The 12,359-nt window shown below is 40.1% G+C and overlaps 1 protein-coding gene across 3 annotated transcripts in view; it reads left to right on the top strand.

Annotated features, from left to right (window-relative positions):
• pvrl2l (PVR cell adhesion molecule related 2 like) overlaps window positions 1-12,359 on the top strand; it is a 477,835-nt gene that overhangs the window by 197,300 nt on the left and 268,176 nt on the right. For all 3 annotated transcript variants that reach the window (XM_084739745.1, XM_084739744.1, XM_084739743.1), the window contains exon 3: window positions 5,605-5,848. In XM_084739745.1, the coding sequence (XP_084595871.1) occupies window positions 5,605-5,848 (244 nt within the window). The remainder of the gene's footprint in view (window positions 1-5,604; window positions 5,849-12,359) is intronic.

Here is a 12,359-nt window from a genome sequence, read left to right as displayed (position 1 = left end):
CAAAAATATGCATGAGCAAACAAAGAAATTAAACGTCTTGTTAAATGAAAACTCTGAATACTCAAAGCACTGGGAAAGCACCACATTAGGTCTAACTAAACTCCCTTATTGTGTATTTTAAAGACTTACAAGTGCATTTCCATTCACCTGCATAAAATAAACAAAGTGCAAAAAAGTCTTCACGCTTGGCTAAAGTGGAAAAGTCACATCATCGAACCCTCTTCAGTGGTTTAAAGGCTGTTTATCTCAATGCCCAAACTTCTAATGTGCAGAAAAGCTTATTAATATTCTGATTTCCTGAAGATTTGCTCTAAATTTCAAGTGAAGCTCATCTATTGTGGCTTAACAAGCTCTTAATTTACATGTTAGTTATTTACTGACTATCAGTAGGTGTTTTGGTCGGCGTAGCAAAAACATGGAAGCAGAGGGAAACAGTTACTGTACATGCTTGAATATTGGATAACTGTTCATTTACAGCTTGTCAGAAAGGTGTTGCACTTGTTTATCCGCATAAAAATCCCATCATCTGGAGATTCAGCATCGCACCTTTTTATTCTGTGTGACATGTGGGGTTGTCAGCAAAAATAGACAGCGAAAATGAACTGTTGACACTCATATCAACAACATACCAGCTACACAACACCTGTCACTACAGATCCGGTGTTTGTATTTGTAGAATATGTCACAGATGTCTGTCTGGTTTGAGGGGGAAGATGTCACACTACTTTCTAGTCGCGGCGCTTTTTGACTCTTCAAAACTCTTTTGCAAACCTAAAGGGAAAGTTCACCCAAAAATGAAAAATCAGTCATTATCTGCTCACCGTCATGCCGACTGAAGATCGGGTTTAGTTTTTTAGTCCACAGAACACTGCTGGAGTTTCACCGGAAAACAGTGCTGCAGAATCCAAGAAGACTTGGCTCATGCCAGACAAGCAGTATTTATTTTCAGCTGTTTTTACATTTGAAAACTGTTCACCGTTCACTCACATTGTTTGGTAGATTCTGCCACACTGGTTTCCACTGTTTTGAATGACTGAATTTTCATTTTTGGGTGAACTATCCCCTTTAATGTAGTGGGCCGGCAACAGGTGTGCCAGTCACACCCGCTTTGTTTTCTTCCTGGAAACTTTATTATAAAATAATCGTGCATACGCGTGTATTGCACTTTGAGTTTAATATTTTGCACCCTCGCTTGAAATTTGAACATCCTAATAAAGGCCAACACGTCTGAGTGGTTCAGAGAGTCACGACATGAACACACGTCGCCTTAAATCTGCGCCAAAGATAGATTTGTATGATTTTTCATGCTACACGTTTGAGTCCTGCATCATCCTGTCAGAATTTATTTCACAATCTGCTCACTGCACATTATCCAGATTATTACATGGTTACTTACCAAAAAAAAAAAAAGTTTGGCTCACATTTGTGTTTATTTATGTATATTACCTATATTTATTTATTTATACATTTAGGTTTATGTATGTGACACAAAATATTAATTTTAAAATGATTTTATGGCTTTATTTTGCGATACTGACCTGCTCACTGTACATTATCCAGCTTCTTACATGGTTATGTACCAAAAGAATTTGATAATTTGACACAAAGTAATCATTTTAAAATGATTTTGGTGATTTAGGAATAATAATAGGAATAATTTTATTGTTCCTCCAGAGTCTATGATCAGAACTGTGTCCATGACAACAGTCTGTTCTTCATATAAACCCAGTTATACAGGAATAACAGACCTTAGAATGCTGCAATCGACCAATCAAGAGTCGAGTATTTAACAAAGGCCTAAGGATCTAAATAAAAAATGAACGGATTTTGTGATGATCACATTAAGCTGTTGCTATTTAGCAATAATTCTAATGTCTATGTCTCAGCTCATAAATGATCACATAATTAATGTTACACAACAGCGTTTTTACTGCGATTTGTTTCAATGATAAAAAAGAAAGTCGTAAAAGAGGTGATCCCTGGTAACCAGACTTCTCTTTAATAAAAAAGCAGGAAACTGACCAGTCTAATGAAGACTAGTTATACTGTATCAACCTGGTGTTGTTTTCAGGTGATTTAATGAAGGCAAATACAGTAAATCTCCCTGCATAATAGGGCTGTGTTGCATTTCTTTGAGGCTGCAGTTTTATCAGCATGTCCTGGTGCCTTCAGGTGCTGCAGGGATTTCTCCAGCCGAAGGAGAAGCCTTTCATACAGCATAAAGCAGCTGTGTACCTTCATCATTCACCTCTGCATAACTGGCCAGTCATTGCACAAAGTGGCTGTCCTTGTCAGATCGCCAGTTTTGGAAAATTAAGTCGTCTGGTGAAGCCGCCAATGAATCCTTTAGACGTTGGGAGTGATCAGAATTTAGCTTAGCTTAGCACAAACATAAGAACAGGGGAAATGGCTCTCCTAAGGTGCCCTCTAACAACATTAAAGGAGCAATATGTTGGCACCGTGTGTGCAGAAACAGAGAGTTGGAACCAAACTCTGTATATTAAATAGGTTGTAATCTTGTTAAATATAGGATCTGTGGTTGAGGTGAGTTGTCTCCACCTTGCCACCTTCTTCCCAGCATGCAAACTGACAAAAAACAAATGAGGACACGTCCTACACTGTAAGTTAATCAGCTGTTTATAACTGTCACTTGTCTGTCTCTGTCTACTCCTTCTACAAGATAATTAAAGGTTTCTTACAACTCATAAACAGACAATCAGTCGGCGGACATTCGGCATCAATTTGTCGTCAGATTGATCTGAACTGGACGTACAAAACAGTTATTCTGGAAAAAAAAAATAGAAATTTTGAAGGATGCTGCAGCTGTACCGTTAGTGTTTCAGCTTAGCATGTTTCCTTGATCTCTGATGACACATCGCAGTAATTTTATGATTTATTACATTAGATATATTACAGATTTCTCCTTTAAGCTGTCACATTTTGACTGATCTTACCTGAGAACTTCTGACTATTTGGAAGTCAGTTTTCTTTTTTGTTTTTTTATTCAAACCCCAGATGACAACGCATCACCAGAGCAGCTCTAATACACCATCACACACCGAGCAGGCTGAACCAAAACGCTACGAGCAGTTTGCTAGCTGAATTTTATCCTGGTGTGATCTGTTCCCCCTCTGAATTGTGGATGGAATCAATAGGCAATTTGTTCAAATATCAAAACTGAAGTTGCAGACGGGCTAAATTACCCTCTATCATATCTACAGCTAACGAGGGAGTCTCCTCCACCGGCTCATGCTGAAGTCTGGGTTACAATCCGTCTTCCCTTTTGCAACCTTCAACCTTCTCTGCCATCTCTCCCCCTTTCCTCTTGGTGTCATAAACTTAAAAGTGTATTGATGAACTTTATTCCCTGTCCTACCACTTTAGCCAGCGGTTTGTATTTAACACTGTCACTTTGAACACTGCAGAGAAAAGAAAATCGATGTGGTATGACATCACAGTCGTCTCCCCTTGCGGTAGGCTCTTGTATCGTCAAAACAGATATCAATATCTTCCACATATCAGAAACCTTAAGAAGAAAAGCCTGCGAGAACACTTAAGTTATGTTCTTTAAAATGGCAACAGAATACTTGAGAGAGCGTTTGTAAGTCTGAGAGACCTTTAATTTCATCTTGCAGTAGATTCTTGCCTCCTTTCTCAAACAACTTTAATTGAGTTTGACATTTAGCAACTATAGGTGCAATTATTTCAGGTTTCAATGAAGATAGAACAACACAGATTTCAGTTCTCATTCGGAGAACTGCCAGAAATTATGAGAATGTGATGATTTTTTTTTATTAAATTTTGCAGGTTATTATTAAATGGTCTGTTTTTTTAATGTGAGGAGAAAGGAGCAGGAGCATTACTGGTGTTCTGAAAACAATACAAAGTTAAATATTGTAGTCTGGCGGCTGATGTGGCTCACTTGCCGACATGGTCAACAGTTGGACCTGCAGCACCCGGCTGTGACTGACACCCACACCGCAAATAAGGTGCTTCAAAACCTTTAGGGCCTGATTGCCGCAGTTTGCTAAAATTACCACCCCATCTTCTCTGCGTCGCAACTCAGTCAAATCTGAACACACAGTCTTCATACACACTGTTTCAAATGAAGTATGATTCACAGGTCTTGGAACCAGATGCTGATGTCAGCGATATGTATAGAGCCAGCTCCTCGATTAACGGGATTGGTTCCTTTGGTTTGTGACATCATATACCCTGCCTGACTGAATCTGTTTATTTGAGACTGCAGTTTCAAAACAAGAACTGTTCAGACTGCTTATTTCGCTCCTGATATGTATGTACATGTATGTAACACATGAAAAACACCAGATGGACATGATAACAAGGCTACAAACATGATCTTTACTTGAGTTTTCTTCAGTATCAACAAACATGATAGTACGTGTACTTTTGGAACCTCAGTCAACTTCTTCTCTTCCTGTTTCCTGTGCTCGACTCATCTACGTTGAAAAGAAAACCAAGTTTTGCAGATGGTTAAAAGATGTTGCTGAGCCTGTAAATGTTGTCTGGTCACTTCCTGTTTTATTTTGAAGTCTTCCCTTATGTGTCTTTGCTCACTTGATTACCTGTCTGTCTGTTTTCCCACCCTTTTGATTTCCTGATTAGTTCCACCTGCCCTGATTAGTCCTCTGTGTCTATAGACACTTTGTGTTCCTCTGTTCAGCTCTCAGGTCATCTGTGTTTGCTCCTTGGTGTTTCCATTGTTCCCAGACTCATTCTGGATTATTCTTTGTGTTTTTTGGCTCCTTGTTTGGCTGTTGAGTTTGTTTCTTTACCTTGACTTCCCAGCTGACTTTTCTTATGTTGTGTTCCGTCTGCCAGTAAGTTTATTAAAGTTGTCTTTTAGTTCATTCACTCCTTTGTCTCTGCATTGTTAGGCACAGAATGGAACCAAACAGTAATAACTAGTCACATCCAAGTTAGCTAATGTTAGCAAAACACTAGCTGACTGCTAGATGGCTGAGCTAGGCTCCATCAATTGTTAGCTAGCAAGTTAGCTTGCTCATTAAAGCTGATAGCTAATGTTAGCAAAATGTTAACCAACTAGCTAGCCAGTCTACATTAATCATCAGCTAGGTAGTTATTTAGCATTTTGCTAACATAAGCTAACTAATGATGTGACTGTTAGGACCTGGCTCAAGTGGTTTAACAAAGGATGTTTTAATTAATCAAATCAACCAAATAAGAAAGCCAAATTAAATGTTATGGGGTGTGTGAATGAGTAAAGTCAGAGCTGTATGGTGTGTATGAGTGGAAAAATGTACAAATTAAAGGATGCTGAGTAAAGTGTAACCATGGTAACTGGAATGCACATGTGCTGTATTTTAACAGTAACTGCTGTGAAAGCCTTCTGTCTGAACAGGCAAAGGGACAACCTTAGAGACTTTATGCAACTCTCCTAAGTGAACCCTTCAGCAAAGGGAAATGTTTTGCTCAGGGGACAAACTTAAATTTGTTGGCACTGGCTTTGAATTAAAAGTAAGACTTCTGCATACTGGAATCCTAGACTTTTTCAATAAAGACTTCTAAAATACACTGAGCAAACAATAAGTACTGTTTTTTCACAAACTCTGTTCTTACCAGGTATCATGGATATGGGAACCCATCGATGGACAGAGGGACAACATTGCTGTTTACCACCCTATGTACGGACAAAGTTTCCCCAACTTGTCCTTCAAGGACCGAGTTGTGTTCCTCCACAACACTCTGGAGAACCCGTCCATTAGGATTTCTAACCTAAGGATGTCCGACGCCGGCCGCTACACCTGCGAGTACGCCACCTACCCTACTGGAAACGAACAAGGGACGACCACCCTCATCATGCTCGGTGAGTAGAGAGCTTTCGTGCTCGTGTGACATCACAGAAACCTTGTTACTCCAACAGAAATGAATTTCAGATATAGCTGAGAGCTTTTCAGGTTTTTATCGTACAAGGACCGTAAAGGGTTAGAGCGCCAAAAGGTCAACACTTCCACTTTTCTGTGAAGGAGGACCACGCTTCAAACAGGCTTTCCACAACTGCTCTGCTACATCAGCCTTGACAGGAGCCTCCCCAGCCATCTGCTTATCGCTGCTTTCTATAAAAGAGGCTCCCATCGGACCCTGAAGCCTAAGAAGAGGCAATTTAAAGGATTTGACGAGTATTCTCAGGGTAAATCCTGGGTAGAAACAGACTGAAAAACAAGGAAGATGGGCGAGAAAGATTCAGATGTGGTACTAGATGTAAGGCAATCTGCAGTATAAAATAAACTTTATTCCAGACCTCGCTCCTCAGGTTGAACCAACAGTTTCTGAGCTTGATATCAGTGAACTTTGTTTCATAAATGAGTTAAATTATTATTATTATGATTATATTTCAGCAAATGCCTGAAACCAGGTTTCTATGTTTTAATCATTTAAAGGGATAGTTAAGCGTATTTGAAGTGTGATTGAATGATTGACTTATTAAAATCATTTTACATGTGCGCTATATTTAGAATATTTTCCACACTTTTCCTTGTCATCAGACAGCCTTTTGTAACACAAAACCACTGTTATATAAACTAGATATCATTCTCTCCAAAGCAACCAGACTCCTTTAGCAAAAGCAGTAATTTTACCTCACAGAATTCAGGGTGTTCTGAACTAATGCTGTCTCTCTTGGCTAGTTTTTTTGTGTTATTGTGTGATTTTGGTGTTTTAAGAAACTGGTTTGGATTCCCACAATAATACAAACAAACTAACTGATCGAGGCAGTGGTAGACCAGCAGCTCTTGTGTTCTACGAGGTGGAATTACTGTTTTTGGTAACAGAGTCTGGTTACTTCAGAAAGAGCGATATTTAGCTTATATACAGCGCCAGTCAGAAGTTTGGACACACTTCTCATTTAATATTTTTTTCTTTATTTTTTATAATTCAGATGATACCAACAGTGTGCAAAGCTCTATTCAAAGCAACTTTGAAGAATCTAAAAGATCAAAGAGCAAAACACTTTTGCACACTTGTACGTCATCAAGTGCGTAAGAGACCTTGGATTGACTGCAAAGATTTAACATTTTTTATTGCAAGTGCAGAAGACAGTGTGCAAGCTTTAATATTTTACAGTCTTAAAAAGCAAAAACATATTTGGCCTTCTTTCCACATATTTTGTTTATTACATATTTTCATATAATTCCATGTCTCTGTAGTTAATCTACAGTGCAGAAAAATGCTAAAAGTAGAGAAGACAGAAAGCTCTCTAATGGCAAGTTAAAGCAGTTAAAGTATTTTAAATATTGCATAAATATGATGGCCTGTCAGCAGGTGATTATGGTTGTGGATGAAACTTTTGGCGGTGAATCAAATCTAGATAATTAATGTTTATATATGTTGTTTGCAAAAAGCAGATTAGGTTCATTCATTGTCAAACAGTAACTGGAGGTGAAGTGGATTTATTTGGGAGTTTGATCAGTGAGATCTTTAGGTAACAAGTGATCATCCCCTCTGCTGTTGACTTTGTTCACTGTGTCACACACTTTATTATCCAGGTGAGTGGTTCAGCATGACAGTAGTTTAATAGATGCCCTGCAGATGTTGTGCACGAGCACATCATCGGGGTCAACCTCTCCTGTGACTCAAAAAAATACATTTTAATCAGAGTTGGGCTTGTTTTGGCCAAACGACTGTGTAAATTACTTTTAGAAGACCCTTATTTTGATTAGAAGATGGAGGGAATTAACAAAATCTTGCCATAGACTATTGTTGTGCATGTAAATGCACCCAGCAGCAGCATGCAATCACCTGACATTTCTGTCTCAAGCAGTCTGCTTCTGACTTGACCAAGATCACATTATACCTGCAATGATTAATCAGTTACTAATCAATTATTGAATTAATTAGCAGCTGTTTTGCTGATGGATTCATTGGTTTGAATACATTTTCTGATTCCAGCATCTTAAATGTGAATATTTTCTGATTTCTTTACTCCTTTATGATGGTAGTCTGAATATGTAAGACATTTTGGCAACACTGATAAACATTTTTCATCATTTTCTGACATTTTATAGACAATACAAGTTATCGATTAATCAAAAACATAATCGACAATGGAAAGTTGCATCATTAGTTGCAGCCCGAATACACCCACATCACAGCAAATACAGCTGTCAACACAGGAGTCAGGAATATAAACAGATGAAAATATCAATAGCTGTGTTTTCTCCAAGTCAGAGGTTTCCAAACTATGAGGTGGTCGTCTCAGGGGGGGAAGCAGAGGGAGCGATGTGAAGCGAAGAGCATGCGTCAGGCGAAAAGTGTTGGTGATCTAAAACAACAATAAGTTATTGTAGTTTGGCCATCTGATTAGGCCGCTTATCAGCACAGTCAGCAGTTTCAGCAGCAGCTCTGGCTGTGAGACACAGCTCATGGGGGCAGTTAAGGTACTTTAAAAACCTTAGTGCCTGATTTCTGCAGTTTTAGTCAAAAAACACACACTTTCTCTGAATCATAATGCAGTTAAATCTAACTGCACAGACATGATGGGCACATTTTTAGTTTCGGTGTGACTTGCACTTCCTGAGCATGCCATTATGATTGACATCTGCCACAAATAAAGGTCCATTAATAATCTTTTTGAAAGAGAACCATTACATTTTTAGGTTCTCTTCAGTATCAAAGTAATCTTAGTGATAGTTGTCTGTACATTCATACATTAAAAACAGGAACTGCTAGTAGCTAGTTTCACATAGCCAGACCAGTCACAATCATGTAAGTCAGTGTTAGAGGGGAAACTTGTTTTGGTGGAACATTTGCACGTCGGGAGACGAGCCCTGGCATTAAAACGGCTAAATCCCTGCAAAAGAAAAGGTAACAGCTGCTAGCTTGTTTGTGTATGTACCGTTAGCGACTCGGGGGACTTGGGGGGGGGGGGGGGGGGGACGCAGATAGCTCATGTCACGATGCTGACTGAAACAACCGACCGATGGCAGGCTTATAGATGGGTTTCTTGTTTGCAAACATGACAGGGTGCGCTCGCATTCAGGGGGCAGAACAGTTTTGGTCGCTGGTCAAAAGATTACAGCTGCATTCAATATACATTAAGTATGGTTTTGTTGGCTCAATCATAAAATGCAATTTCAGAGTTGGATCTGTTTGTTTTTCGACTAACTGGTGTTGTCTGAAATTTGGAGAGAGAGCGAGAAAGGAGCTAAAAAGAGTATTTACGTGTTTACATGTAACCCGCAGGTTGGGCGGGTTTGGGTCGGCTTACTAGAAAATATCACGGGTTCGGCTGGACAGGTCACGTGACAAAGCAGCATTCTGAGTAAGATTTTAATGACTTATAGAAGCAGTTTTACTGTCGTCATTTTGTCACTTTCTCTCTTTCAAACACATAAACAGGCAGGTTTGAGCAACAAGTAGCGTTGTGCAATCCAGCACATACAGTGCACGCTTTACAGCTCTGTTAGTTTGTGCCTTGAAATAAGTGAAATCCTGGAACTGCGGACTCCTTTCTGTTTTTACACAGTGCAGCCAAACACTATGCTAAAAAGGCAGACATAGACTTACACATGCAGACTGCTACTATATTAAAATTCTCGGTAAAGATGTGAAGGATGCATCGTTAGAGTTTGCGAGAGACAGAGTTCATGTCTTAAATGAAGGGTTACTTGTTTTTGCTGTTATTCGACGATAAAAAACACTGTTTGGAAAAATCCATCTGTTTATTTAACCCAGGTCTTCCCACTGCTATGGGCGGGGGAGGAAGAGAGCATTCTGACAGCTTTGGCTGCTCCCAGCAGCAGGATCAGCCCCTTGGAGAGCGCCGCAACACTCAGTCCTGAATATTGTGTTACTCTAATGCATAAAGTTGACGATTTGAGGGTCAGGTCGGGTTCAGGTCGTTGATTAACACATATTTTTGCAGATCGGACCATACAGATTTGCTCTTTTAACGGGGTGGTTGTGTGCGTGTTTGAAAAAATCCTGACCCATGCATCACTACTGTATATATTCCCCAAACCGCCAAATTGATAGATTCTTTATTGCCCTTATACAAGGAAATTTGTTGCCACAGTCTGTTCAGCACCTTAGATCAGATACATATATACATAAGGCAGCACAACATACATGCAAAGATCTCCATTCACACTTGTACACAGGTCACAAAGCACCTCAGCACCCAGTAGTAACCAGCGTGTTGTGTTTAGGGACACTGTGGCAGAGGGAACAACATCTACCATAGCTTACCCATCTCCAAGTCAGTGATCTGTGTCTACAGGCAGATGAAAGCAGGGGGTGCTGGGGTCATGTGCTATGGTGTGTGCTATGCATGCGATGGCTTTACTCTTGAGGTCTGAGAGGTTAGGGGTGGGGAGATCAATGATTTTGGAGGCTTCATATGTGATCTATAAGGGTTTGTTCCTGTCGAGGGGAGAATGGATTGAAAATGCTTTTGTACAGTAGCAACAGAAGGTGGGGGTCAACAGAAAGTCCTTTGAGTTTGCAAATGGTGGAAAGTCTTTAGTGGAACATTTACAGATGTCAGTGGTGTGTTTTTTTTTTTTTTTTCTCCACCATCTCAACAGTGTCATTATTGATTTGGGTGGAGTTGTGGGCTGGAAGTTTGTTTTAGATACATTGAGCTGCAGGTAATTGTCTGTGCATAATTGTGTGAAGTGGGAGATGAAGTCTTAATAACCAAAAACAGTGTTATTGTCATTAGGGAGGGCTGATACAGTCGTTGGTGTAAAGGGTAAACGGGGGGGGCCTCGGGACACAACCTCCTGGAGCTCCGGTGTTGGTGGTGATGGTTTAGGATTCTGCAGTGTCCACTTTGACTGTTCTGGTCTGTGGCTGAGGACCCAGTGGATGGGAAATGGGGGAACGCTGATGTGCTTTCACCTGCCTCCCTTCACTGCAAGCCGCTGTGCAACCCACCTCAACCCAAGCTCCTCCTTTCTATGCCATGTCTGACTTAATGTCATTTCTGTTGTCACTGATGCTTGCTCTGCTCTGTACCCCCTGTGTTAGGCTCTCTACATATACACATGGAAGCCAGGGAGACCCAAAGAGAGCCAGACTGCCAAATATAGTTTCCTGCAAATGGAAGTTAAAGTTTACTTTGACTAAAGTGGTCCTGACTGAATTAAAAATTATGGGTCACATCAGTGTCATGATCACATGACTTGTTCACGGCACACTGACATGTCTGTCTATATAGGATCCATATTATCCATTCATTTCAAAGTGTCCAGCAGCAAATGAGCAGCCAGACTTTGATATGAGTGAATATCCATGATCTATTTTTCCACCAACACAATGCATATGGTGAGGGGAAAAAAGAATAGACAGAGCAGACAGGTGCTGGTTGTCAGAGCACAGGGATTAAAATTTAGTAGTGATGTTGTCTAGTGGCAGTAAATATACAGTTTGCCCATGAAGACAGTACAAAAAATTACAAGAATTTACCATGTCTTGCCCTCCTGCTGCTGTTGATAAAATAAGGTTTCCATGCCTTTAGCTAGGCACCAGTCTTGCATTTGCAATCGTGTTGTCTAAAAATTAGTTTTGAAGCCTAAATAAATGCTTTAGGTCACACTTACACCTGCCAGATGCAGCCGGTGCAGACAGCTGCACTGAGTAAAATGAGAAAATTTCTAGTATGTGAGACATGCAACAGAAAAAAATGTGTCTGAGTCACTTGCAGTCAAAACAGGGAGTAAGTCTCAGAATGTCCCATCAATATGCTTCGTACACTCATGAAACTCTGACACTCTCTTCTACCATCCATAGATATTTGGCCTCTGGTGAAAATCTGTGAACAAACAGACAAAAACTCATACAACTCAAAATTTTAGGTGGTAGTGGGGGAGTGATGAGGGATGTTTAGGGCGCCCAGTTGTCTTGAGGCTCACCAAACTTTGAAACTTCTGCTTTAATTAAATAATAAATAGTATCATATGTAATTAGCACGAGGTAAGATACTTCAGACACCTGCTCACTTTAATTCTCTGCTGCGCGTTTTAATTCCCACATATCAACAGGCTGGACCTGCAAACATTGAGTCCAGAATGAGGAATCTGGAGAACTGCTTAAAGTTACCTCACTGTCTTGATTTTTGAAACCGAGTGGATGTTTAGTTGCTGTTAGCAGCTGACGCATCCTGTTTGTAATCGGAGACAGCTGGTGTTATTCATCCACCCACATGTCCTCCCGTTTGCACTCCGCTTACAAAGGAATCAAGATGCCTGGTGTCTTTCTCTCGCAGTTAACAGCACTGAGGAGGATTCATGCTCCAATTTGAATAACAATAGTTCCCTTACTGTGCTTATAGCACACGGCCCATAGCGTCAGTGCTTGTACGATAAAGAGCTCATACA

This window comes from Lutjanus erythropterus, chromosome 16 (genome assembly GCF_056507025.1).
Source record: "Lutjanus erythropterus isolate fLutEry1 chromosome 16, fLutEry1.hap2, whole genome shotgun sequence".
Classification (NCBI taxonomy): Eukaryota; Metazoa; Chordata; class Actinopteri; order Lutjaniformes; family Lutjanidae; genus Lutjanus; species Lutjanus erythropterus.
Note: the sequence above shows the minus strand (reverse complement) of the source record. Positions and strands in the feature narration are given on the sequence as shown.